We start from the raw sequence: 24,160 nt of genomic DNA on the forward strand, positions 1-24,160 counted from the left end.
GGATGGATGAGTGAACAAATGGATAGATGAGTGAACATGTGAATGAATGGGCGAGTAGGTGGATAAGTGGATGGATGGATGGATGGATGGATGGATGGATGGGCATGTGAATGAATGGGTAGGTGGGTGGTGGGTGGGTAAGTGGATGATTGATGGATGGATGAGTGAACGTGTGGATGGGTGGGTGAGCAGATGGATGGATAGATGGTGAATGTGGGTGGATGGATGGAAGAATGGATATCCAGTAGCAGAAGTGAGCTTTGGAGAACTCCGGGTTCCCAGCCAGGGCCTCAACCACTCCTACTCATCACTCCCATCCCATCTCTTCAATCCTGTTTCCAAACATATCTTGGTTACACCACTTCCTTGTGCTTATGCCCTTTGGCCCTCCCCACTCCCACCTCTCCAGCCACCCCAGGCTCCCTCACATGGAGCCCAGGCTGGCTTCAAGGCCTCTACAGAAGCTGGTACCAAAACGTAGAATATCGTTCCCCCAGAGCAGCCCAGAGATGGCCCCCCTGCAGTCACTCCTGCTTTCTTCATAGCATGTATTACTAACAAAAATGCTGGACAGCTTGCTTCCCGCGTCTTCCCCATGAGAATGCAGCACACAGGCAAGACCTTGCCCTTGTCTGTATCTCCACCCTGAGTTGATGTTCAACTCACACTTGGGGGATGAATGTACCGCCCTTGAGTACAGAGGTTTTACCCAAATATATCAGATACACAGGACAGGTGTGGTGCAAAACTCCAGCAAGAGGGTCAGATTGGTGTGCCTCCTCCCAGCTGTGCGCTCCAGGCAACCTCCCTCCCCTCTCTGAGTCCATTTCCTCATCAGGAAAAGAAATTCCACCGCACAGGGTGTTGTGTGGTTTGAGGGATAAAATGAAAGTGAAAATGCAAGACACATGCACAATGCTGCAAGCTGCATTTATTGTAGCATGTACAAACCACTCCCAGCCAGCGCCTGTCGGGGGCCCAGGACACTGTCCAGCAGGGCCAAGGAGCCACATTGCTGGGCGCATGCCCCACACCCTGGCCACCCGGCAGCAGTGCCCAGCATCCCTCAATGACAGAGCAGCCAGGACCCCAGCGGTGACTGTCCCAGAGGGACCTACAGGGACATGGGGCCAAAGCTGTGCCCTGCACCTTGTTTGACCTGCAGATTTGATTTCTGAATTAATTTCTGCCAACAACTTAAAAATTCAGGACATCTCACATACAAATCTGTATTTCTGGCTTCTCCAGATTTCTGGCATTAGGCCTGCATTCCCACACCAGAGCAATTAGCTACACCTGAATATGACAGCGGCCACTGTCAGACGGGGACCCGTGCTCTCCTCCATCCCCACCACATTCTATTGGTCTCAAGGAAAGTGGCTGTTACCGACTAGATTGTGCGAACTCTCTCTCATCACGATGTCTTTGTCTCCAGGAACAGTGGGAAAGTCAAAGTGAAGCAGGCTCCCAACTCAAGGGCCTGTTTCATCCATTTATACAACCTACGTGGCCCCAGGGGCATCGGAGTTTGAGATCTCTGGATGAGCCCAGGGAGGGGGCGGCAGGATCACTCCACACATACCCCTTCACATAGCTGATGAGGCGGAGCTGAGGGCAGCAGCCAGCCTTCCCAAGCCTGAGCCAGTTGGCTCTGAGAAATTCCCAAACTCTCGGAACCCCAGAGCGCTAGTAGGCAGGCACAGGCTCTACTAGAGTGAGGTTGCGGGAGGAAGCCAGACCCAGGGAGTGTGGGGCTGGCATGCCCTCTAGTGCCCATCAGGCAGCTCTGCAGCCATGGCAAAGATGCTGAACTTGATTCCTAGGAGTCAACCATCCAGATCCCCCAAACAGGCTCCCGCCAGTCCCACGGCTTCCAGCTACTTCTTTTGCAAAATTGTCCTGACCCCATCCCACCCCTCAGACCCTCTCCTGGGCACTCTACTCCCACCGCAGTCCCCAGCAAGGCCGCCCTTCCCAGGCTGCACCCTCTTCAGAGCGGGGTCCAGCCTCCCCATCCTTCAGGTCCCTGTGTTTCACTCCAGGTTGGCCTGCAGCGGCCTCGAGGTGCAGGGAATAACCCTGCAGAGGTGGGAGGCCAGCTCCTAGTGTACAAGGGTCAGGCGGCACTTAGGTGAGTAGAACGGGCCAGCTGGGGCCCTCGGAGACTGGGGAGGCAGTGTCCCAGGTAGTGTTGCCACTGAAGAGCCGGTGTAGCCAGGTGGTCATTCTTCAAGAGAAGTTGTGGATCTGGACTTTTATGTGAAATCTACCAATTTTTAAAGGTTGGCTCAGGGTATAAACCACCCAGGCCAAAGAAAACATGTCGGCTGGGTGGGGCCGGGCCAGGGACCCCAATCAGAGAGTTCTGCTGAGGCCCCACCGTGGACAGGACCTCGGAAATGGTGGGCGTAAGCCAGTGGTTTTCAAAGTCATCATTCCATTTGCTCCTGAGAGGCAAGCAAGAGAAAGAAAATTCTTGGACCCATTTCAGAGTCTGGGACACTGAGGCTGAGGTGGGTTCCTGGCAGGCTCAAAGTTACAGCTCATAGAAAAGAGTGCTCTGAAGCTGTGTGAGGCGGTGGCTCAGGCAACACGCCCCATACAGCTACGCACAGAAAGGTGCATCCCAGCATCGGGGGGCAGGGAACGGGGGGGACCCTCCACACAGCACCTCCCACCCCGCTTGGCCTGCACCCTCTGAGCTGCGCCCTTCCTAGTCCCCTGGAGAGCCCACCACCCCAAATGTAGCTGAGACGGTGGCTCCCTTTGCACATGTGTGCCTGCATGTGTGTGTATACACGCATACAGGACAAGAGGCCCAGGCGGAGGCACAGCAACTTTCTCCGTGGGTGGACAGCACAGCGGCTCAGGTGAACCCCTCAAGGCTCAGTCCCAGCAGGAACGCCTCCTGCAGCCTTGCCCGTCACGAGTATAGTAGGAGCGTCCTGGGGGGCCCCCCAGAGGCCTGGGTAGGCCAGGCATGTGGCCATGGCCTGCGGCGGCCTCACCAGTTGGCTTTCACTGCCTTGATGTCACTCACGAGGTTCTGGGCCAGGCAGATGCCAAAGATCTGTAAGACAGAGGACAGGTGAGGGGAGAGCGAGGGCGGCCCAGGCAAGGGGAGGGGCACGTGGGGCCACAAGGGTACCTGGAGGAGGGCGATGCCCATGAAGACTCCCGCCACCACAATCAGGTTGTCCTGCAGCCACTTCTCAAACTGGCCCACGCAGCCTTTGGTGTGGATGAAGCCCTGTTGCTCCAGCTCCTGGGGACACGCAGGCACCAGGCTCAGCCTACCCGCCCTTCAGGCCAGCTCCCACCCTCCCAGCCTGCCAAGCTCACGCCCACCCCAGGGCCTAAACCTGCAGCACCTGCTCCCCACAGGCCCTCCACAAAGCCGGCTCCTTCTCATGGGGTCTCAGCACAGATGCACGCCCCCTCCTGCCTGCCCAGCTTCTCTCCTATCACCTCCCTTATTTTCTTCCAAGCTCTCAGTTGAGACTGTCACATGGCTATTCATATTGCTTTCTCTAAGGGCTTACCGTCTTTCTCCCTCCACTCCTCCAGAGCCGACTGTCTCATAAGCGCCAAATATCTGGCCTCTAGGGCAAAGCCGGGCACCCCAAGGGTGTTCCACAGAGCAGAACTGAGCAAACCCACATCTGCCCAGGCCCAGGGGTCTACTCCCCCTACGCTGCCTGGGTGTCTGGCTGGTTCCTGGGACCCAGCGCCCTCTCCCCAAAGAATCCCTGAGGACTTCCAGAGGAGGTTATAGACAGTCTCATTCCCATCCCAGTACCCCCGCCTGCCCCAGCCCGGTTCCTACCCCCCTCACCAGTTTGAGCCGGACGTCGTAGCCACACTGGGTGTTGAGGACATCCTCCTGAGGGGAGACAGGCCAGTTAGTGACTTGGTGAGGACGCATCCCATGGGGTCCATGGTACCTGGGCAGTGCGGTGGGTTTTCCTTCTCAGAGGAAGCAGATGGGCCCATGGATTCTGCCGTGTCCACCAGTCTTAAGTGAGCCTCTCTGAGGCCCATGTGCTATTTTTTTTTTTTTTTTTTTTTTGAGACAGGGTCTCACTCCATTGCCCAGGCTGGAGTGCAGTGGCACGATCATAGCTCACTGCAGCTTCAACCTCCTAGGCTCAAGTGATCCTCCCACCTCAGCCTCCCAAGTAGCTAGGATCACAGGAGTGTAACACCATGCCCGTCTAATTTTTTTTTTTTTTTTTTTTTTGTAGACATGAGGTCTCACTGTGCCGCCCCAGCTGGTCTCGAACTCTTGGACTCAAATGATCCTCCCATGAGCCACCGCACCCGGCCCCACGTGCCTCTTTCCCAGACGCTGGAATGCGTGGCTGCAATCGCCAGCCTGGACCTGCCTCCGTTCAGGAATCCTGCCTGCTGGTGTGTTATAAGCATGGGGAGAAACCTGGCCCTTGGCATCCCAGATGGACTGTGACTGAAGAAACATAACCAGGAGAGGTTTCTGCCCCGAAGAAAGTCGTAAAGGGACAGAGGTCCCCACTCCCTGCTACCCTGCAATGGTGGCCCAGTGGGGTGGTGGCTGGCAATGACCCAGGCAACCCCTGCCACATACAACCGTAACTGAGAGTGACAGCCTGGCCAAACTTCAAGCTGGCCAGGCACAGACAATGGCTGCGGCTGTGTGGATGTGGATGTATAGGGTGCAGGGAGGCCTCCAGGCCAGGCCCCATCCCTGTGCCCCAGGGTCCTGCTGTTTCCATCTCATTACGATAAAACAGGGAAAGCAGCCGCGCCCCAACAGGCCTCAGTGCCACCCATGTAAAACGACATCCCCCAGCATCCACACCCCCAGAGCGGGGCAGAGTGGAGCGGGGCCCTGTGGGAGGTTTCTCCAGAGTCTGTGCACCGGAAAGCCCCTCCCCTCTCCCCCGCTAGCCCCACTCACCGCAGGGTCCCTGACGCAGCAGGAGAAGGGCACCCCGCAGCGCTCCCGGCTGGGGTTCAAGTCAGTGCAGTTGAAGTAGATATTGAGGTTCCAGTCGTTGGGGCCTCGGGCTCCGCAGCAAGACCACTGTGGGGGCAGGGGAGAGCCCCAGGTGAGCCAGGCCCACCCCAGGAGCCTCACCCTGTTTGGGAACAAGCCCAGGCTGCAGGAAGACAGGGCTATCTGGGATGGGGCTGGGACAGCCAAGTGGGTGGCCACCTCCTGACCCCCACAGGCCTGGGCCCAACCTCCAGGCTGGTGGAGGCAGAGGGGTGCAAGGGAGGGGACACTGAGCTTCCCCCTCCCCGACCCAAGAGAGGCTAGAAAAAGGGAGGGAGTGGGACAAGGATACTGGTTCAACGACTGTGGCTTCCTCCAGACTACCTAAGAGGCAGGCGCTGGGCCAAGCCCTGTGGCAGCAGAGACCGCTGGGCCCCATGTCTGCAGCAGGCCTCCCACACTTGCCCCAGAGGTTCTACAAAGCCCTCCTGTCTTCAGTGCAGGGACAGGAGGGGAATCCTGCCACCCCCATAGCCATCCCACCCCATTTCCTCCATGCCGGCTGGCATCATCCCACACCCCATCACCCTCCACCCAGAGCACCCTAAGCTGTCCCCTAGGCAGGAGCAATGGCGAGGTTGGGATCTGCTGTGAACCGTGGTCTTGTGGGGCACACGGGTGCACACAGCCTTCACTGAGCAGCAGCACAGGGGCTGGAGAACAGCCCACAGGGCTGGGGGAGCTCAAGCTCCGCAGCAGACACAGGCAGGCCCCGTGGCCGAGCCAGAGAGCTAGAGGAGCCAGGCCTGCCACATGCCCTGCATGTGCTGGTCCCACGGCAGGGCTCAGCCTCCACCTGCCTCCTGGCACCTGCTCAGCGCCAGCTGCTCCTGCTACAGAACACTCTCCCTTCTCTTCCTTCTCCTCCTTTGGGAGGCTTCAAGCTCTCCACGCAGAGGCCTTCCCATTCTCCACCCTTCATTTTGACTCTTACCACAACACACAATTTTGCACACACACGTGTGTACATGCACACATTTGTTTGTTCTGCTTGTTCACCATCTGTCTCTTCCTGACTGCCATCCCTGAGAGGACAGGTCCCAGCTTTCTTCCCCACCGAATCCCCAGGGCCTGGCTCTGGGTCCGGCATATGGTAGGCCCTTAACAATCCTGTGCTGAATGAATGAATGAACCGCATCATAACTGCCTGGCTATGTCTGCCTCTGCCCTGGGTTGAGAGCTGCTTGAAGCAGGCACCAGCTCTGCTTCACCTCTGGATCCAGAGCTGACTCTTGGTGGTGAATGGCGCCAAGGGCCCGTCGCCGTGTGTGGGTGTGATCGGGTGTGACTCATGTGTGACTGTGGGACCATGTGTAGGTGTAGGTGTGATCAAGTGTGCCTGTGAGTGTGTGACTGGGTGTGGGTGTGACTGTGGGTGACAGTGTGTGACTGTGTGTTTGTGGTTAAGGGTGAGTGGGTGAGATGGTGCAGGTGGGAGCAGATAGGGTTTCGGGAACTCTTCTCCAGCTGCTCTTCACTGGGGTTAAGTTTGCAAGCTTGAGGGCAGACCTTCCGTCAGGGGTCTAAACTCTCATATGCACAGAGGCCAAACATAGTATAAATGAGAGATAAGGGCTGACAGATATAATAAAATACAGAGTATTGGGAACAATGGCAAACAGAGAGCCTCTGTAACAGTAAAAGAGCGGCAGCAACATAGCTCCGGCTGATACCGTGGGCCCAAGGTTTAGCAGAAGTAGAAATCTATATTTTTATGTCACTTTTCCTCCGTTCTCCCGTGTGTCGTAGGCCCTGGCCTGGGAGCTGCTCGCATGGAGCCCGTGCCCTCTGTTTCCCAAGGCCGTGGCCCTATGGCACTAGGCAAATGGGGACCCAAAAGGATCACCAGGGGCTGGCTCTCCTCGGACGAGGACACTCCTGGGTCTCTCTCCTGGGGCCCACTAGCCCAGGTGGGTAAGGAGATGGTCCCATCACAGGGAACTTGCTCCCTCATTCGTCTGCCAGGAAGGTGCCTCCTGCAGGTGTCCCAGGCTGGACACTGGACTCACGTATTCCTGAGCAAAGTCAATGAGGTTCTGGAGGTCAATGTCGTCCCGGTAGGCCTTGACGTTGTTGTTGATGAAGAGGTTGAGCTGGTCTCGAATCCAGTCCTTGAAGACAAAGGCCAGGATCCCTGTTGCCAGCTCCAGGAAGAAGATGAGACCGAGGAACACGGAGAACTGGGGTTGGGCATACAGACAGTAGGGGTTGGAGACGCAGGGCTCTGGTGACCTCCCAGGGCTTGGGTGTGCCACAGGGAAGGGCTCCATCCCTACCTCCACCAAGACCCAGAGGCGCCCAGAGCCCCCACCTTCTATTATGTTAGTATTGTTATACTACGGTAAAAGGCATCTGTTGTTACCTACCCATCCAATTCCCTTTGTCTGGTAATCACACCCTGCTCTCTCTGAAAAACCATCCTCCATGCAAACCTTTAGTTTCCAGGGTTCAGATGGAGCCACCTCCCCAAACCCACCAGTCCCAGATACAGGACTGGCAAGTGCCCAAAGCCCACCAATCAGAGCACGGCCTCCCTCGGCCTCCAGGGATTGGTCCAGAGGCAGCCAATCAGAGCCAAGGAAATGCAATTAAAGCACTTCGGGAAAACAGTTGGGAAGAGAGCTCTCAGCCTCCAGCAGGAGTTCCTGGGAGGGCATGGGGAAGCCGGCTCTGTTCCTGAGCCTCCTGCCACCTGGGAATGGAGCCAAAACGGGGGGGCGGGGGGAGGTAGGGGGGAGCCTGAGAAACAGGGAGAAACCAGGCCAAGTGAAACTGTGGCAGCCCCTGGATCAAAATGCACCGGTAGCCAGCACACCCCTGGACTTTTCTTATTTGAGTCAATAAATATTTTATGCTTGGGCCACCAGGTCTCGGTCACTTACCATACCACAAAAAGTATGTAAATGTAGTAAATATAGATAACATGAATCTAACGATGACGATTATAGCATAATAATAAAGCTACCCATCATTAGGCTCCAACTGCATTGTAAGAACTGGATGGGAGGAGACGGGGGTTCCCAGGGGATCTTGAGGGCAGCACTCACAAACTTTAGCAGGAAGGTGTTCTCCCGGAGGGCCCCGATGCAGCCAGCAAAGCCCAGCACAGACATGACGCCTCCAACTACCACAAACAGCCACACGGGGTCAAGGCCTCCCAGATCTGTCAGCGCTGAGATGTTGGAGAGAACGCCCTGTGCCGGGCAGCAGAGGCAGGTGTGGGGAGCTGACCTTCCCACCACCTCGTCCCACACCAGCCCCACGCCCACCCACTGCCTTACCTTCTCACCCCAGGCCCAGAGACCGATAGCCAGGAACAGGGCTCCCAGCACCTGCAAGGGCAGCAGCAAAGAGCTCAGGGCTGGGAGCAGCCCCAGGACCCTCCCCCCTCATCCTTCCCCAGTAGCCAGGGCCCTTGGGAAGCCAGCGGAGAGAGGAAGAGGCACAAGGGCTGTGAACGGGACCCAGGGTCCTTTCCATCTTCCCAAGAACACATCCCAGTAATTCTTCCCCACAAGACACAGCCTGGAGGACTGAACCCTCTCCTAGCCTTGGGATGGACATCAGGGGCCCCTTCCTGGAACTCCAAACTGGAGCAGACGGTGGCCAAGACTCCTGCCAAGGAGCAGTGGCAGCTGTGGCAGTGGGGGTAGTGACAGCGCCAGTATACTGAGCCTCTACTCCTGACCGAAGCTGGTGCTGGGCTTCCAGGCTCCTAGCCTCCTTTCTGCACCCTCCCAAGTCCAGCTCTCCTGCTGCCCTAAAGCCGTGTGACTGCTGCCCCGCCCTCAACACTCCTCCTCAGCCCCATCCTACCCCTTTAACCTCCGCCTGCCAGAGTCAGTTTCCGTGGCTCACAAGCAGACACTCCTGAATGACAGGAATCTCAATGATCCCTAGCAGGATCCAGCTAGGATCCGGCCTGTGCCAGTGGCTTTGCCCCATGGCCACAGCTCTGCCTGGGCCTTCAGAACACCATCTAGACTCCCCACCGGGGCGGTCCAAGTGCGCTTCCTCCGTCCTCAGCTTTCCCAGTTTCCTGCCTCAATTCCCTACTGGGAAGAGTCCTGGATGTCAAGGCTGGTCACTCTCACACCTGACCCTGGGCAGGTCCCTGGGCGTGCAGTCTCAGAGGGGGAAAGGCTGTCGTACCCAAGCCCAGGGCCATGACCCCACCTCCTGCAACCTCCCCACCCACCTGCTTTCTCTGGAGGCTCCTTCCCCTCAGCACATAGCCACGGCCAAGGCCTTTATCACCTTCCCTTCCCTGACCGTGGGCTCCCCACACTGCTCTATTCTTTCTCTGGAAACATCTTCCCTTCCCTCCTGCCTGCTGGGTCTGCTGATGTGAAACCAAACATCACTTCTCCTGCCTCCTCCCACTTGGTCTGCCCTTGGCCTTCAGACAGGGGACTGCGTGCCACTTTCTCCTTCCTGAACCCCACCTCAGTTAACCCAACCCCATTCCTCCCCGAGCTCCTTCCCAGGATGCTCCGCCTTCACCTGCCCCGGAGATTTGTCCAGAGGCAGCCAATCAGAGCCAAGGAAATGCAATTAAAGCACTTTAGGAAAACAGATGGGAAGTGAGCTCTCAGCCTCCAGCAGGACTTCCTGGAGGGCTGCGTTCCTGGAGGGACCACCTGTGGCTGGTCCCACGGCCTCCAGCCTCAGCCTTCTGCCGTTCTTCCTCCTCATGCTGGTCTTCCATCCCATCATGACGCTGGCATCTCCCGATCCCCACCCAGACCTCATGCTGGTCCCACACCCCTTCGTCCACCTGCCTGCAGCAAACACCTCCACGACCTACCGACCTACCGGCACTGATCCCCGCCATGCCGGGAATTCGCTGGTGAATAGGAGGGACTCGACCCTCACGGAGCTTACATTCCAACAGTGGAGATGGACAGTGAGCGAGCAGACAAGGACACTTCAGATGCAAACAGACCCCTTAACAAATATCGAGCGGGGCGATGAGATGGGGGATGCTGGGGTTGGAGGCTAGCTTTAGAGAGGGCAGAAGGGAGGGTGGGGGCATTTCAGCTGAGGTTTGAATGATGAAAAGAGCAAGAGGGAAAAGCCTATTCCAGGAGGAGGGTAGGGCACAGGCAGAGGCTCTGACACAAGACCACGTCTAGTTCAAGGAACAAACTGAATGGCGGACAGCCCGGACCCGCGGGGCCCTGGAGGCCGACAGTACTCTAGGAGCAGTAAGAAACCACGAGCGGGATGGCCGGGTGTGGTGGCTCACGCCTGTAATCCCAGCACTTTGGGAGGCCAAGGCAGGCGGATCACCTGAGGTCAAGAGTTCCAGATCAGCCTGACCAACATGAAGAAACCCCATCTCTACTAAAAATACAAAATTAGCCAGGTGTGGTGTCACACACCTATAGTCCCAGCTACTTGGGAGGCTGAGGCAGGAGAATCGCTTGAACCTGGGAGACGGAGGTTGCAGTGAACCGAGATCATGCCATTCCTCCAGCCTGGGCAACAAGAGCAAAACTCTGTCTCAAAAAAAAAAAAAAGAAAAAAGGAAACCACAAGCAGGTTCCAAGCAGAACACCACCAGGGTCTGCCTGACATTAAACATGAAAACCTCTGTGCCTGTTTCACAAGCAGCCTCCCTTAGGCCACCTTGACCCAAACCTGAAATCCTCCCTCCAGCCCCCAAGTGACCCAGCCCAGTCAATTCAGCCTCTTGACTTTCCCAGCAGCCTTCCTCACCTTTCCCACCTCACCATCCCAGCTTTGTCCCAGCCCTGCCCCCGTTCCAAACCTCCAGGCCCTGCCCCTCATCCACCCTCCACACAGCAGCCAGGCAAGCGGTCTCCAGAACAGAAGCCAGATCAGACCCACCACCGGAAGCCCTCCCTTCTCCATGCCACCTTAACATAACACCCCACGCTCCACCCCAGCAACAAACCCGGGTCTCTCATGCCTGCTCCCCCTTGGTATTCGAGGTTACTTCTGCTCACAGCTCTGCCTCACCTCCACCCTCTGCCCACTAAGCCGTCACTTTGGCTCTGTACTTTCTGGCTGTGTGACCCTAGGTAAGTGACTTAACTTCTCTGTGTCTATTCCTTCAGTTTCCCCATCTGTAAAATGTAGATGATAAGGCAGTTGTGAGAATACAACAAATTGAACTCATTGTATCTGCCTAACAGCCCTCACAGGCAGATTCTTTATTGTCCTCTTCCAGGCAGGAATGCTGAGGCCCGGAAAGGAGAGGTGACTTGCCCAAGGTGTCCCAGCCAGGCCTGCTACAGCCAGGCCTTCTGACTTCCTTGCCAGTGCTCCCACATACTGCCCACACCCTCAAGAGCCTAGCGCTGCAGTGCGAGGGCACCCACCACACCAGTGAGCTCGGTGACACGTGGGTGGGGGGCAGTGCCACTGAGTCTTGCTGAACACAAGTGAAAGGGCCTGGCATCTTGACCCAAGGCCTCAGGAGCAGAGACTGCAGAGGGCCACAGCTTTGGAGAGATGGGAAAAATGACCTGGCAGGGCCCAGGGGGAAAGATGCCACCCTGGGAGGGGCACTAGCAGCTCCCTTCCCCAGTAGGGGCAGCCCCGCCCAGGAGCCTCAGCTTGTCAGCTGTAGAATGTTGAATTCTGTTCCCCAAGGCCAGCTCCCAGGCTCTCAACCGGGGAGATCCCCTCCCAGCCGCCAAGGACTGGCCATTGTCCCTCCCTACCCCTCCTGGCAGGTCGGCCTCCTAGTGCGGGACTGGGGTGGGGAGAGAACTGTGACCCACCCCACTTTGCAGGAGCCTAAGGTGAGGCACTTGACCCAGGTACTATTGGAAGGGAAAGGAGGCTGGGGAAGGGGACTGGCGGCTCCCTTCACGCCAGAATCTCCTCCTTACCGGCTAAACCAGGGGTGGGGCTTGGCGCGTATCCCACATCCCAGGGTAGGAAGGAGGGCTGGGCGAGAGGGGGTAACCTGCACCTAGCACGCCCCTGGGGTCTTCAAGGAAACACCTTCCCTTTCTCCACCAGGCCTCGGGATTACTCAGGGAAACTCCCTACCCCAACCCCGACCGCACGCTGTCGCTGGGACCCGCCCCCAGCAATCCGGGCCTCTGTAGCTACCTCGGGTGGTCCTGGAAGTGGGCGTGGGGGTGGCAGAAGCGGGGGGATGGTCCCGAGCTCCAAACTCTTGGGGCAGGGAGTGGTCTCCCCCAGCAGAAGACTGAATCTCCCTCTCCCACCACCCCCCAGCACAGGGCAAGGCGCAGACCCCGCGCTCACCCAGAAGACAATGTTGAAGCCAAACAGGAAGTATTTCCCGCAGCAGCCGACCTCGGGTTCCTGGAAATGCTGGTGCTTGCCTGGCATGGTGAGCTGCCACCCGCCGGCCCGGAAACCGGAGCCGGGAGCCAGGCCCAGCGCCCCGCGGGCCGCCCTGGGCTAGAGCCGCCCGGGGCCTAGCCGGGCGGCTGCGGCTTCATGGCCTCGGCCACACAGAGCACCGGTCGGGCCCCGCCCGCCCCTCAGGGACCGCCCTCAGCATCCAGACCTCCTTGCCCGGAGCCCTGTTGTCCCCGCCTCTGGACCGGGCCCCGCCCCCACAGCGCTCAGTCCCTTTGGAGCCCCGCCTCCTGGCATGGCTCCGCCCCCATAGCACAACTCAGTCCCGCCTGAGCCCCGCCTCTGGACCTGGCTCCGCTCCCGAGCTCCACCCCCACAGCCTGATTCGGACCTCCTCGCAGCCCCGCCTTCGGCCAGGTCCCGCCCCCGCGCAGGCCGCCGCCGCGTTTCCCAGCGTCCTGCAGACCCGCCTGGGACGCCGGCTGATGGCGCCGGAGGCCGCCGGCGTGTAGAAGCCTTGCTTCACCTGCTGGGTACCAGCGCCATCCCAATCCCCAGCCTGCTGTTGGAGCCCATCCCAGGGGAAGGTTAACTGCTGCTCTGGCAGGCGGATGGGGAAGCTGGTCCGGATTGTTTTTAACACGTGCAGGACGTTTTGTCATTGTGGAGTCGCATCAGGCTCACCTTCACCCAGCGGAAATTCAGCCTTACTTATCCTGGCTCAAACTCAGGCCAAACGACGGCCTGGGCCTTGGTGCCACGCCGGCTGCACCCTGCCAGGGGCATATGCCCCGGAACCTGGCTCAAGCCCCCTTGGTGGCTGAGTTTCCCCAGCCGCACCCCCTGTCCTCCATACGGGCCTGGGTCCCGGTCAGCCTCCTTGGTACCCAGTGATCTCACATGAGCCCCTGTAAGACAGGACAGGGGCAGATCAAAGTTTAGGGGAACCTGAATCTTACTCCCAGTTTGAAGCCCTCTTAAAAATAATTCCAACTTTGTTCAGAAGTATTTATTTAAAACAGGAACAGAAAGATGCTTAAGCTTTTATTATCAAGTTTATCCACTTCTACCAGAACCTTGGTGAGGCCTAGCCCAGCATCCCCCCACCTCCACTTCAGTCTGGCCCTGAGGCAGGCAAGGCCCAGACAGCCCTGGTCACAGCTGGGGAGAAGGGGAGCGGCCTTGCAAGGCTCTCTCAGTCCTCAGCAACCCACATATCCCTCTATACAAATGACGACGTTCACCCTCCAGAGTGTCTGTGCCTTTAAGCCCCCCACCCATGGAAGAGTCTGTTTCTCAGGCCACCTCGCCCCCTTCCTGGGTGGAAACAGTAAACAACGCTGGACTATGGGCTTCTCCACCTACTATAGAGCCCTCCATCCCCCCGCCCCATGACTCACCCCACCCCCAGGAGTTTCTTCCACCCTGCTGCTGTCCTGTGGCCCCAGGACAAGCTAGGTCCTCAGACTGCCACCACTATCCCCACCTAGCCCCTAAGGCCCAGGCCCCAACTCATGTTAAAGAGTGTTTGCATCCCTGTTCACTTGAGGACAGGTAAGAACTAGGCTGTCTGATCCCCAGTCCCGCCCCATCCCCCAAAGTAATGAGGCTCAGGTGGTGGCTGTCCCATTACATAGGAGGGGTGCCAAGGCCCCCCGCTCACACCACAAACTTGTTCTTGGCTAGGGAGTTGCTCTTGGTGGCTGTGTCTGCATGGGCCTGGTACCCAATGATGGTCTTTGGGGAGAGGCCCAGGCGCTCTTTGTATACACGCCTGCAGGTGTGGGGGACACAGAGGAAAAGAGACACAGGTAGTCATCACAGGGTCCTAGAGATAACTTAGGCCACCAGACTCCTACCCTCCTTCTGGCCACAGCCACACCTGTTGTGTCTTACCCATGTGGAAACCCAAAATATGACCCCCTTAATGCAAAAGGAGAGCTGCACTGCCATAATAGAAAGTTAGAATCTGAACGCCAGACCCTTCCATACAGGTGGGCAAGGCTATGGAGACTTTCAGAGGCCTCCCTTGCAGGCCAAGCCACCTCCATCCACCTTCCCTCCAGAAGAGACCCAAGCCCCCACCCTGGGCCAGAGACCCTCCTCACCCAATGTGCAGCACGCCCGCCTGGTTTTCCGCCTCCCTCGTCCACACAGCGATCTTGTCCCCCTTGGTGCGGATGTTGATGACGGCCCCACATACCTCCCTGCTGTGTTCCTCAAAGCTCTCCCCGATCAGACACAGCAGCTGGACCCGAAGTAGGGGGTTGTGAGATCACCGGCTGGGACATAGGGACTGGCCTGCCATCCTTGAGACCACTGCCACCATGAGACCCACACAGCCCATCTCTTCCCCTGAGGACCCTCCTCCTCCAACTCACCGTCTCCAGCCACAGCCGGTCCAGCTCAATGTGACGCTGCTGCTTGGCCAGGCTGACCAGCCAGCGGCCACCCCGCTTATTCCTGCTGTCCTCCCACATGGGCTGGATGCCATCCTGCAAGGCAGATGGCAAGTCAACTGCCTCCCTGTGTTCAAAGGGAAGTGGGGACCCACCTACCATCCTGGCCTTATCCGCTCTCTGCTGAGGCCCTAAGTAGGCCAGATTCTTTTATCCTCCTTCCCTCAGTGCAAGCAGGTTCCACCCCCAGCCACTCAGCCCCCCACACCCTGACAGACAGCCCTGGTCACCTTGTATAGCCTTGTATATGTGCATGTCTCTTTTACTGAGTTCCTTGAGACAAGCATTCAAATCGGGGTGGATTAAGGAAGCCTCAGGGGCAGACCCCAATGCGGGCAAGGAGGACATCCCGGACTTGGCTGCATGGTTCCCCAGGCAGGGCAGAAGTCACCTGGGGAGATCTCTAAACACAATGTCAGCCCTCCAGGGATGGGTGTGGCATCAATGAGTGTCCTCAAGCAATTCTGATGCCCTTCCCTAGTTAAGGAGCCAGGCCAGAAATCTCTCCCTCTCTCTCTTCCCGCCTCTTAAGGTCCTCCAAGGTGTGGCTTGGGCCTGACCTACTCTGTCCAGGCTCCTGTAGAGCATTTCCTCCAGTCAGAAACCGCAACTCTGCTGAGAGGTGGCCCGTAGCTCCCCCACCCCCACCCCTCTGAGGGATTAACGCAGTGGAATCTGGGAGGGATCAACCCATTGTCCCTTTACGGGAGGGAAAGAGGAGAGCAGAGCTTACCTTGAACAAGGCATAGTCACAGCCAGAGGAGAGCTTGCTGGCCAGCTGGATGTGACTGTATAGCCTGGACAGAGCCCCCCGCCCCATGCCAAAAGTCAAGGCTTTTTAGGGCCTGGTTCCAACTGGGTTCAGCCCTCCCAACTCCTCATCTGACCCCATGGCCTCCAAGCCTTTGCTTACACTGGCCTGCCACCTGGGATTCCACCCCCGTTTATCCAAACTCTCAAGACTCACCTTTTCCACAGAGCCTTCCCAGTGAAGGCTGAGCCAACCCCTGCGGAGGGTTTTGGACCCCCTGGTGCTCCCCCCTCCAGCTACAGCCGAGGCCTTCTCGCCTCCCTAGGGCTTGTGCAGCCCTTTTCAGACCCATTCCTGTGAGCACCCGGACACTGAGGCAGCCGAGTCCTCCCTTTGCAGCTGAGACAGGTTCAGAGAGGGGAAGGAACTTTCCCAGGTCACAAAGCCCTGGAGTGGCTGAGTCAGGGTCAGCTCCCTGCTTCTGCTGCTCCCCAGGCTCTCTCCCTGAGCCCAAAGAAGGTGGTGGGGTGCGGGGTGGTTGTTCTCTACACCCCCTGGGCAGAACCCACCAAGCCCCAGCCCTCACCAAGGCTGAAAGGCCCTAGGGAGGGCTGGCTCAACCCGGAGAGAGGGAGCCCAGAGCTCAGAGCCCCCCAACTCTAGCCCCACTGGGGACAGACACTCACGCCCAGAAGTCCTCCACAGTGTCCACCTTGGTGAGCAGGTGCAGGTTATCCTGCCAGGCCCGGCTGCGGTCATTCTTGAAGAACCACAGAGCCCACCTGGTGGGGGGAAGTGGGAGGCAGCCAGGAGGAAGCAGAGAGCCAAGTCCACCCCCAGGACACCTGGACTGACAGGGAGGACCCTCCCCTTCAAGGGCGAACTGGGAGATGAGATTTGGCGCACAGCATTCCCCTCTCAGGTGAATGAAATCAGTTGTCCTGAAGGGCAGGGGAGGAGTGGGGGTATTTGACCCACAGTCTCCGCGGGTTAAGGGCTGGAAGGGCCAACAGGGCCCAAGGCTTAGGTCAGCTCTGGCCTCCCACGGATGAAGAGCTAGGGCCAAGAAAGGAGGGGTTGCCCAAGGCCACGCTGCCAGTACAGAGACTGGACTGAAAGCAAGAGGCTGTGTTCCACCCACAGGCTCCTGCCTACCTGTTCTGCAGGGGGTGCAGCTCCAGCTTGACTTCCATGGGGCCCCCCGTCCGGGCCTTCCCTCTCAGAGACAGCAAAGTCCTGGGAGAGTTTGGAGACTTTTCTCCCGTGGGCGTCCTCTCTGCTGCCTCCTCCTCCTTCTCCTCCTCCTCCCGCTCTCGGATTCCACCCTCAGCTTCACTCGCCTGAGCCAAAAAATGGAGTCAGGATGGGTTGTGAGCTCTGGCCCTGGCTGTCCCTGTACCCACCCTGCCCGTCCCCTGCTCCAGGAGGGGAAGGCAGGGGACTCACAAGGCCTGCAGTAGCCATGCCCAACTCAAACTCCATGGAGGACCCAGCATCTGAAAAGCCCCCAGCTACCAGCTTTTAACCCAGCAGCACCTGCCCCGCCCACCTGGGGCAGGGGAGAGGGCGGGGCCATGGTGCATTGGGGTAGAGAGGCCAGGCTGATTACCTCAACAGCAAGCATTTAGTGAGTGCCTTCTTCGTGCAGGCCTGGGGCTGGGGAAGCAACTGTGACCAAGCCCCACACCGTCGGGGCCAAGACATGAAGGTAAGCGTCAATATTTGGAGTCCACCCGAAGGGAAAGCAAGGTCTGCATCCCATGGAGGGTGACCCTGGAATGTGAGGTGGACGGCCCTGCAGATGGCAGAAGCAGAGACACTGACATGGCCATGGGGCTGTCTGGCACCATCCCCATCCTCACATCAGAGCAGGTATTCATCTGGTCTCTGGAAGCACCTGGGTTTGTTTGTTTGTTTGTTTTGAAATAAAATATTCTTTTGACTAGAGATGAAGGGATTTCACTATGTTGTCCAGGCTGCTCTCAAACTCCTGGGCTCAAGTGATCTCCCATTTCAGCCTCCCAAAGTGCTGGGATTACTGGCATGAGCCACCATACCCAGTGGTGTCTGAGTTTTTTAAAAGTTTAATCATCTGCCAACATTTAGACATAGGAGGTTTTATACTAAGATTCACACTTTTGGTTTCTCTTGAGGATTTGGAAAGGTCCTCCTGGACCCACTGCCTCACAGGCCCCCAGTCCCTTTGGAGACACAGTGAGGCTCCCCACAGCCCCCACCTTACCTCCTGCCCCACCTGAGTGTTCTCTGCCTGACATGGATGGTGAGGGTCAGGGCCGCAGCCACACAGCCTAGGTTCCAGTCCTGATTCTACCCTGACCGCAGCCAGGCCTGAGCGTCATTGAGTCAGTTTCCCCATCTCTAAAATGAAAATGTTAATCATACACAACTCAGAAGCTTGTTGAGGGTATTAAATGATACAGAACACATAGAACCCATAGAACAAGGCCTGGCTCGTGCTCAACAGAAGTCAGCTGAGGGTTCTCCCAGGTTGGGGAGTGTGGGGACTGGAATGGGGAAGGAAGGCGGGGAAGCTTTGGACACCCTTTATCAGCCTTCTGAACGTCCCCTTTTCTGTGGAGGCTGAAGCCTCCCCAAGTCCTTTAAAGTTTTGCCTCCTCCCCTTGGGCACTTTTAGGGTCCCAGACGTATAAAAGGCCCTGCTCCTCCCCCACACTTGAGGGGCTCGTGACCATCTGGAGGCTGAGTATTTGCTCAACCCACATCCTTAAGCCCTGGTACGTGCTAGGCACGGGGTTAGGAGCTGCTACGGTGATGAGTGAAAAACAAGCAGGCCCTGTGCTCAGGTTTATGAGATTATGCATCCATCAGACAATCTGTGTCATCACAAACAACCCACTGAAGGAAAGGGATTCGGGGATGGGAGAACCTAAAAAGTCCACGATCCAAGCTGGGGCTTCAGAGCGGCAGTTCTCAGGTGCGTGTATCAGAATCACCTGCACGGGTTGCTCATCACGCGCTGCTGGGCCCTGTCTCAGAACTTCTGACTCCTTAGTTCTGGGCTTGGGCTTGAGGATGTTTCCATTTTATTTATTTATTTATATTGTTTTGAGGCAAGGTCTCACTCCAGCTGCCCAGGCGGGAGTGCAGTGGTGCCATCTCGGCTCACTGCCGTCTTAGCTTCTCAGCTCAGGTGATTCGCCCACCTCAGCCTCCCGAGTAGCTGGGACTACAGGCATGCACCACCACGCCCAGCTAGTTTTTTGTTTTGTTTTGTTTTGTTTTGTAGAGGTAGGGTTTTGCCATGTTGCCCAGGCTGGTCTTGAACGCCTAGACTCAAGCAATCTGCCCACCTTGGCCTCCCAAGTGCTGGGATTACAGGCGTGAGCCAATGTGCCCGGCCCAGGATATTTGTATTTCTAACAAGTTCCCAGATGCTGCTGGCCAGGGACCCCGTTTTAAGAACCACTGGGTTGGAAGAAGCTCACTGAGAGGTGGTATTTGAGCTAAGACCTAAAGCATGAACAAGAAATAACAGGAAATAATTAACTGGGTCGGGGAGGGCATCTCTGGGAGTGGAAACAGTATGTGCAAATGCCCTGGGGCAAAGGGAATGTGGAATACCAGAGGACGAGAAGACAGGCCAGTGTGGGCAAAGCTAAAAGGGGAAGGAAATGGGTAAGCCTGATCCTAGGGGCAGTGGGGAGCCACTGAGCATTTCGAGCCTGTACAGACTGGCTGGGGAGGCAATCAGATACGCTTTTCAGCAGGTTCTCTGGATTGCTATGTGGGAAACAGAACCCTGTGGCTGCCAGAAGGTGTGGGGAAACACTGACTAGGAGGCTAATGTAGTCCAGGTGACAGATGGGGCGGCAGAGAAGATGGAGAGATGATAATAGACTCAAGCGGTATGTAGAAGGAAAACTCAGTGATATTTGGTGATAGATAGACCCTGGAGGGGTGAAGCACTGTGTCCCACTTACCTATTGCTGCATAACAAACCACCCCAAACTTAGTGGCTTAAAACAATAATCATCATTTATTATGCTCACAAGTGTGCAACATGGGCAGTGCTCAGTAGGACAGCCCAGCTCTCCTCCAAAGGGAGGTCAGCTAGGGTGGCTTACAGGTTGGGGCTGGAGTCATCTGCTCGCTCACACGTGGGGCAGCTGATGCCAGCTGTCAGCTGGAGCCTCAGCTGGGGGTGCTGGCCAGGATGGCTCTGCATGGCCTCTCCATGTGGCTGCTTGGCTTCCTCCCGGCGTGGTGGCTGGGTTCCCAGAGCAAGCATCCCAAGAGACAGGAAGCAGAAGCTGCCAGTTTCTTAAGGCCTGGGCCTGAAACCTGGCACCACATCAGACCCACTCTATTCTACTAGAGTCACAGGCCCAGATTCAAGGGAGGCAACATACTGCCACCTCTCAGTGGGAGGAGCAATGAAGAAATTTGGACAGAGGGAGCCCTGGAGGAGGACCAGGCTGGGAAGACATCATGAATCTAGATTTTTTTTTTGTTGCTTTGAGACAGGGTCTCGCTCTGTTGCCCAAGCTGGCAGTGGCATGACCATAGCTCACTGCAGCCTCAAACTCCTTGGCTCATTCTCCCTCCTCAGCCTCCCGAGGAACTGGGACTACAGGTGCCCACCACCATGTCTGGCTAATTTTCAATTAAGAAAAAAATAGAGATGGGGTCTCAATATGTGGCCTAGACTGGTCTCAAATCAGCCTGGGAGGGTTCAAGTGATTCTCCTGCCTTTGCTTCCCAAAGTGTTGGGATTACAAGTATGAGCCACTGTGCCGGCCAGGAATCTAGATCTGATGAAGAAAAAGGAAGGAAGGGCTCTCCCCCAGTACCGGGTATGGTCTCAGCTACCTTACAACTGTGGCCCAGAGCCCAGCACGGAATGACCCTCCCAGCCACAGCACCCCTTCCCATCACCTCCCACAGCTTCCAGCCTGGGGAAGCCCCTGGAGTCCTGGATTGAGGTGACTAAGGAGAGACCTTAAGAGCAACCACCCAGCCCTACAGACGTCCTGGCCCCTCCCTGAGGCCCTCCCACATCTGTCTGTGGGGGACATCTTCATGTCAGGATTGAACCAGCAGGGGCTCTTGAATCCCAGCCCTACCATCCTGTTCCTAAAATATCTTGAATCTGCCCATTCCTCTCCCTCCCAACTCCCCTGACTCCAGGAAAGCTGGTTCTAACCTTGGCTGCTGCATGAGTATTTCCTGACACTTCATTTGCTTCCACTCCTGCTTTCCTACAGAAAGTTCTCCAGGTTCCTCGGGGGGATCATTTAAAATATTAATCTGGTCACGTAACTTCTTTGTTTAAAACCCAGGCCAGCTGCGGTGGCTCATGCCTGCAATCCCAGCACTTTGGGAGGATGAGGCCGGTGGATCACCTGAGGTCAGGAGTTCGAGAGTAGCCTGGCCAACATGGTAAAACCCTGTCTCTACTAAAAATAAAACAAACAAACAAACAACAACAACAACAAAGAAAAAAACTAGCTGGGCATGGTGGCAGCCACCTGTAATCCCAGCTACTCGGGAGGCTGAGGCAGGAGAATCGCTTGAATTGAGGAAGTGGAGGTTGCAGTGAGCCGAGATCTCACCATTGCACTCCAGCCTGGGCAACAAGAGTGAAACTGCATCTAAAAACAAACAAACAAACAAAAAAACCTCCAGGACACCCAGGATGTGATCCAAAGTCCAGGTCCTGGGCTTGCAAGGTTCTTGGGCGATCCAGCCTCCCATGCTCTGAGCACATGGAGCCTCCAAAAGGCCAGATTTGTTCCTGCCTCAGGGCCTTTGCACTTGCAGTTTCCGCTGCAACTTTTTACAGAAGTTCTCCTTGTCCTTCTGGGCTTGGCTCAAATGTCACCTTCTCAAAGAGGCCTTCCCTGACTGCTACCCTATCTAGAGAAGAACACTCTCCCCCATGCCCTCTAACTCATCACCCTGTTCTATTTCCTTCTTAGCGCTTAACACTACTTATTTGTTTATTCATTCAAAAAATAATGACCTACCAATTACTTTGTGCCGGACACCATTTGAGGCTCTGGGGAGCACAGCTGTGAACAAAATGGATGGTTTCTCCTCTTTGCATCAGAAGACCCTAGGACTAAGCCCTGGGACCTCTTGTCTGTTCTGTCAGTACTTGCTGTTTCATGCCCTTATCCAGTAATGGGCATTAAATGTCATTTAGACGGTGACATGCTTAGCTGCCACCAGAAATCCAGAAGAGCATATCCAGCTGCCCGCCCGACAGCTCTATCTGGGTATCTAATGTGCATCTCAGAGCTACCATGTCCAAAGATGAATTCCTGACACCTCCTCTGCCCCGCTCCAGACTTGCTCTTCCAACCGTCCTCTCCACCCTTCCAACTGCTCAGCCGAAAACGTTGGAATGGTCCTGGGGCTCTGTCTTTCTCACCTGTTAGCACATGCCACGACCAGTTCTCCCTTCAAAATATCCAGGACCCAACCACTTCTCTTGGTTTCCATTGCCACCATCCCAGCCCAAGTGACAGTCACCCTGCATGTGTGATGGTGATGGCCTCTGAACTGGTCCTCAGCTTTCACCCTTGCCCAAGAATAGTCCCCTCCCTACTCCCTACACAGCAGCTGTTAAAATGAAATCCGGATCACTCCCTCCTCTGCTCACAGCGCAGGAGCCCACAAGGTCCTCATCCCTCCAGCCCTCCTCTCCCTCCCTCTGCTGCGGCCACAGTGGCCTTCAGTCATGCAGATCTTCAGATGTGCCAGCCACCTCCTGCCTTAGGACTTCCAGAGGCTGTCCCCTCACTTCCTAACCTCTCTCAGGGTAGGCGATCCCTGCCCATCGTATGTGACTGTCCAACCCCGCTCAGCCCTGGTGCAGCAATTCCTCTGCTTCTCCTCCCTCACTGCCCCCAGCATTTGTCACCTCCTGACACACCATACATTTTACTGATTTATTTTACTCATCACTTACCTTCCTCAAGGTCCCCAAGGCCTTTTTTTTTTTGAGACGGAGTCTTGCTCTGTTGCCCAGGCTGGAGTACAGTGGCACGATCTTGGCTCACTGTAACCTCTGCCTCCTGGGTTCAAAGGATTCTCCTGCCTCAGCCTCCCAAGCAGCTGGAATTACAGGAGCACATCACCACACCTGGATAATTTTTGTGTTTTTCATAGAGACAGAGTTTCGCCATGTTGGCCAGTCTGGTCTCCAACTCCTGACCGCAGGTGACCCGCCCACCTCGGCCTCTCAAAGTGCTGGGCTTACAGGCGTGAGCCACCGCGCCCAGCCCCCAAGGCCTCTCTTGTTCACAGCTGTGTCCCTAGGGCCTACAACAGTGTCTGGCTTATGGGAAGTACTCAGAAGTCGGAGGGAGCAGGGAGGATTGGTCAATAGATTTAGCAAAGCGAGTGTTGCTGATGATTTTTACAACAGCAGCACAGTAGAAGCATCTTTTGTGGTTTCTAGTTGTTAATTGTCTGCCCCATCCCACTCGAATGCTGAGTTCCAGAGAGGCAAGGGCTTCATTGGTCTTATTTCCTGCTGTATCTCCTGTACCTGGAATGATATCGGCACCCAGTAGGCACTCAGGGAAAACTGATTGAAAAGAACAAAGGCCAGGGACTTTCTCTCTCTGGGTATCAATTCCCTTATCTGTAAAATGGGAATGAAAATGCCTGCTTTGAAGGATTGCTGCGAGGACGTCGTGACGTAATGGATGGAGTACTTAGCGCGTTGTAGATGTTCAGTAAATGTCCCCGATTCCCCTCCCTGTTCTCAGCTTCCTGTCCTGCCTGCCCTGCAGGACTGTGAGGCCTCTGGACAGCAGGAATGTTGCTAAAGGTTTAATCTGCCAGGCGCCACGCACAGAGTTACAAAGGCACATCTGGATTTTTGCAGAACTCAGGCGGGGCTGGAATCCCCAGGATCCGCTTAAGAGAACTCTCTGCTCCAGCTGCTCCAACCAGGATCTTCTCTAAAACCCTTTCCCACCTTTTGCCATGTTCCCTTCCCAGAAGCTTCCAGAGTCATCGTCCTTAGTACATTCCTAGGAAGGGGAGAGGAAGAAAAGAATGGAAAGGCCCATTTCCTGGGGAAAGAGAGAATAGAAACGGTAAGAGGTCCTGAGGACTCGCAGGTTTAGGGACTGGCCACTGGAGGCCCACGAGCCCGAGATTTGCCACCCCATGCTGTAAAGGGTGGTAAGGGTATGTGGCGGGGGAAAGGATCCATCCTGCTAGAGAGTGGTGACCCAGTATCCGTGCCCCCTTCTTCTGAGGGAAACACATACGGAGCAAGAAAGAAAAATGTAGCAAATGTTAATAATTGGTGAATCTAGCTGGGAACGGTGGTTCATGCCTGTAATCCCAGCACTTTGGGAGGCTGAGGCAGGCAGATCACCTGAGGTCAGGAGTTCGAGACCAGCCTAGCCAACATGGTGAAACCCCGTCTCTACTAAAAGTACAAAAATTATCCGGGCATGGTGGCATGTGCCTGTGGTTCCAGCTACTCAGGAGGCTGAGGCAAGAGAATAGCTTGAACCAGGGAGGCAGAGGTTGCAGTGAGCTGAGATTACACCATTGTACTCAGGCCTGGGCAACAGAGCTAGACTCCGTCTCAAAAAAAAA

At 56.4% G+C, this 24,160-nt stretch overlaps 2 protein-coding genes across 3 annotated transcripts; both read right to left on the minus strand.

Annotated features, from left to right (window-relative positions):
• Positions 1 to 916: 916 nt before the first annotated feature.
• Positions 917 to 12,604, minus strand: TSPAN17 (tetraspanin 17). Of its 2 annotated transcripts, XM_054488933.2 has the most exons (9): positions 12,284 to 12,604; positions 8,317 to 8,367; positions 8,083 to 8,229; positions 7,045 to 7,215; positions 4,937 to 5,062; positions 3,836 to 3,883; positions 3,149 to 3,265; positions 3,009 to 3,070; positions 917 to 2,447 (listed from the first exon to the last, which is right to left on the minus strand). In XM_054488933.2, exons 1-9 carry the CDS (start codon positions 12,368 to 12,370, stop codon positions 2,267 to 2,269), a joined length of 990 nt encoding a protein of 329 aa, XP_054344908.1. In that variant the 5' UTR covers positions 12,371 to 12,604; the 3' UTR covers positions 917 to 2,266. The 2 variants fall into 2 exon arrangements, with proteins under 2 accessions (XP_054344908.1, XP_054344907.1); XM_054488932.2 differs by having other exon boundaries at positions 3,009 to 3,265; positions 12,284 to 12,562.
• A 1,397-nt stretch (positions 12,605 to 14,001) lies between these two features.
• EIF4E1B (eukaryotic translation initiation factor 4E family member 1B) lies at positions 14,002 to 17,177 on the minus strand. Its single transcript, XM_054489115.1, has 7 exons — positions 17,163 to 17,177; positions 16,709 to 16,893; positions 16,240 to 16,335; positions 15,536 to 15,599; positions 14,725 to 14,838; positions 14,452 to 14,591; positions 14,002 to 14,117 (listed from the first exon to the last, which is right to left on the minus strand). The coding sequence occupies exons 1-7, from the start codon at positions 17,175 to 17,177 to the stop codon at positions 14,003 to 14,005; spliced, it is 729 nt and encodes a 242-aa protein (XP_054345090.1). The 3' UTR covers position 14,002.
• Between the last annotated feature and the right edge of the window lie 6,983 nt (positions 17,178 to 24,160).

The sequence above is a fragment of the Pongo pygmaeus genome, chromosome 4 (genome assembly GCF_028885625.2).
Source record: "Pongo pygmaeus isolate AG05252 chromosome 4, NHGRI_mPonPyg2-v2.0_pri, whole genome shotgun sequence".
Taxonomy (NCBI): Eukaryota; Metazoa; Chordata; class Mammalia; order Primates; family Hominidae; genus Pongo; species Pongo pygmaeus.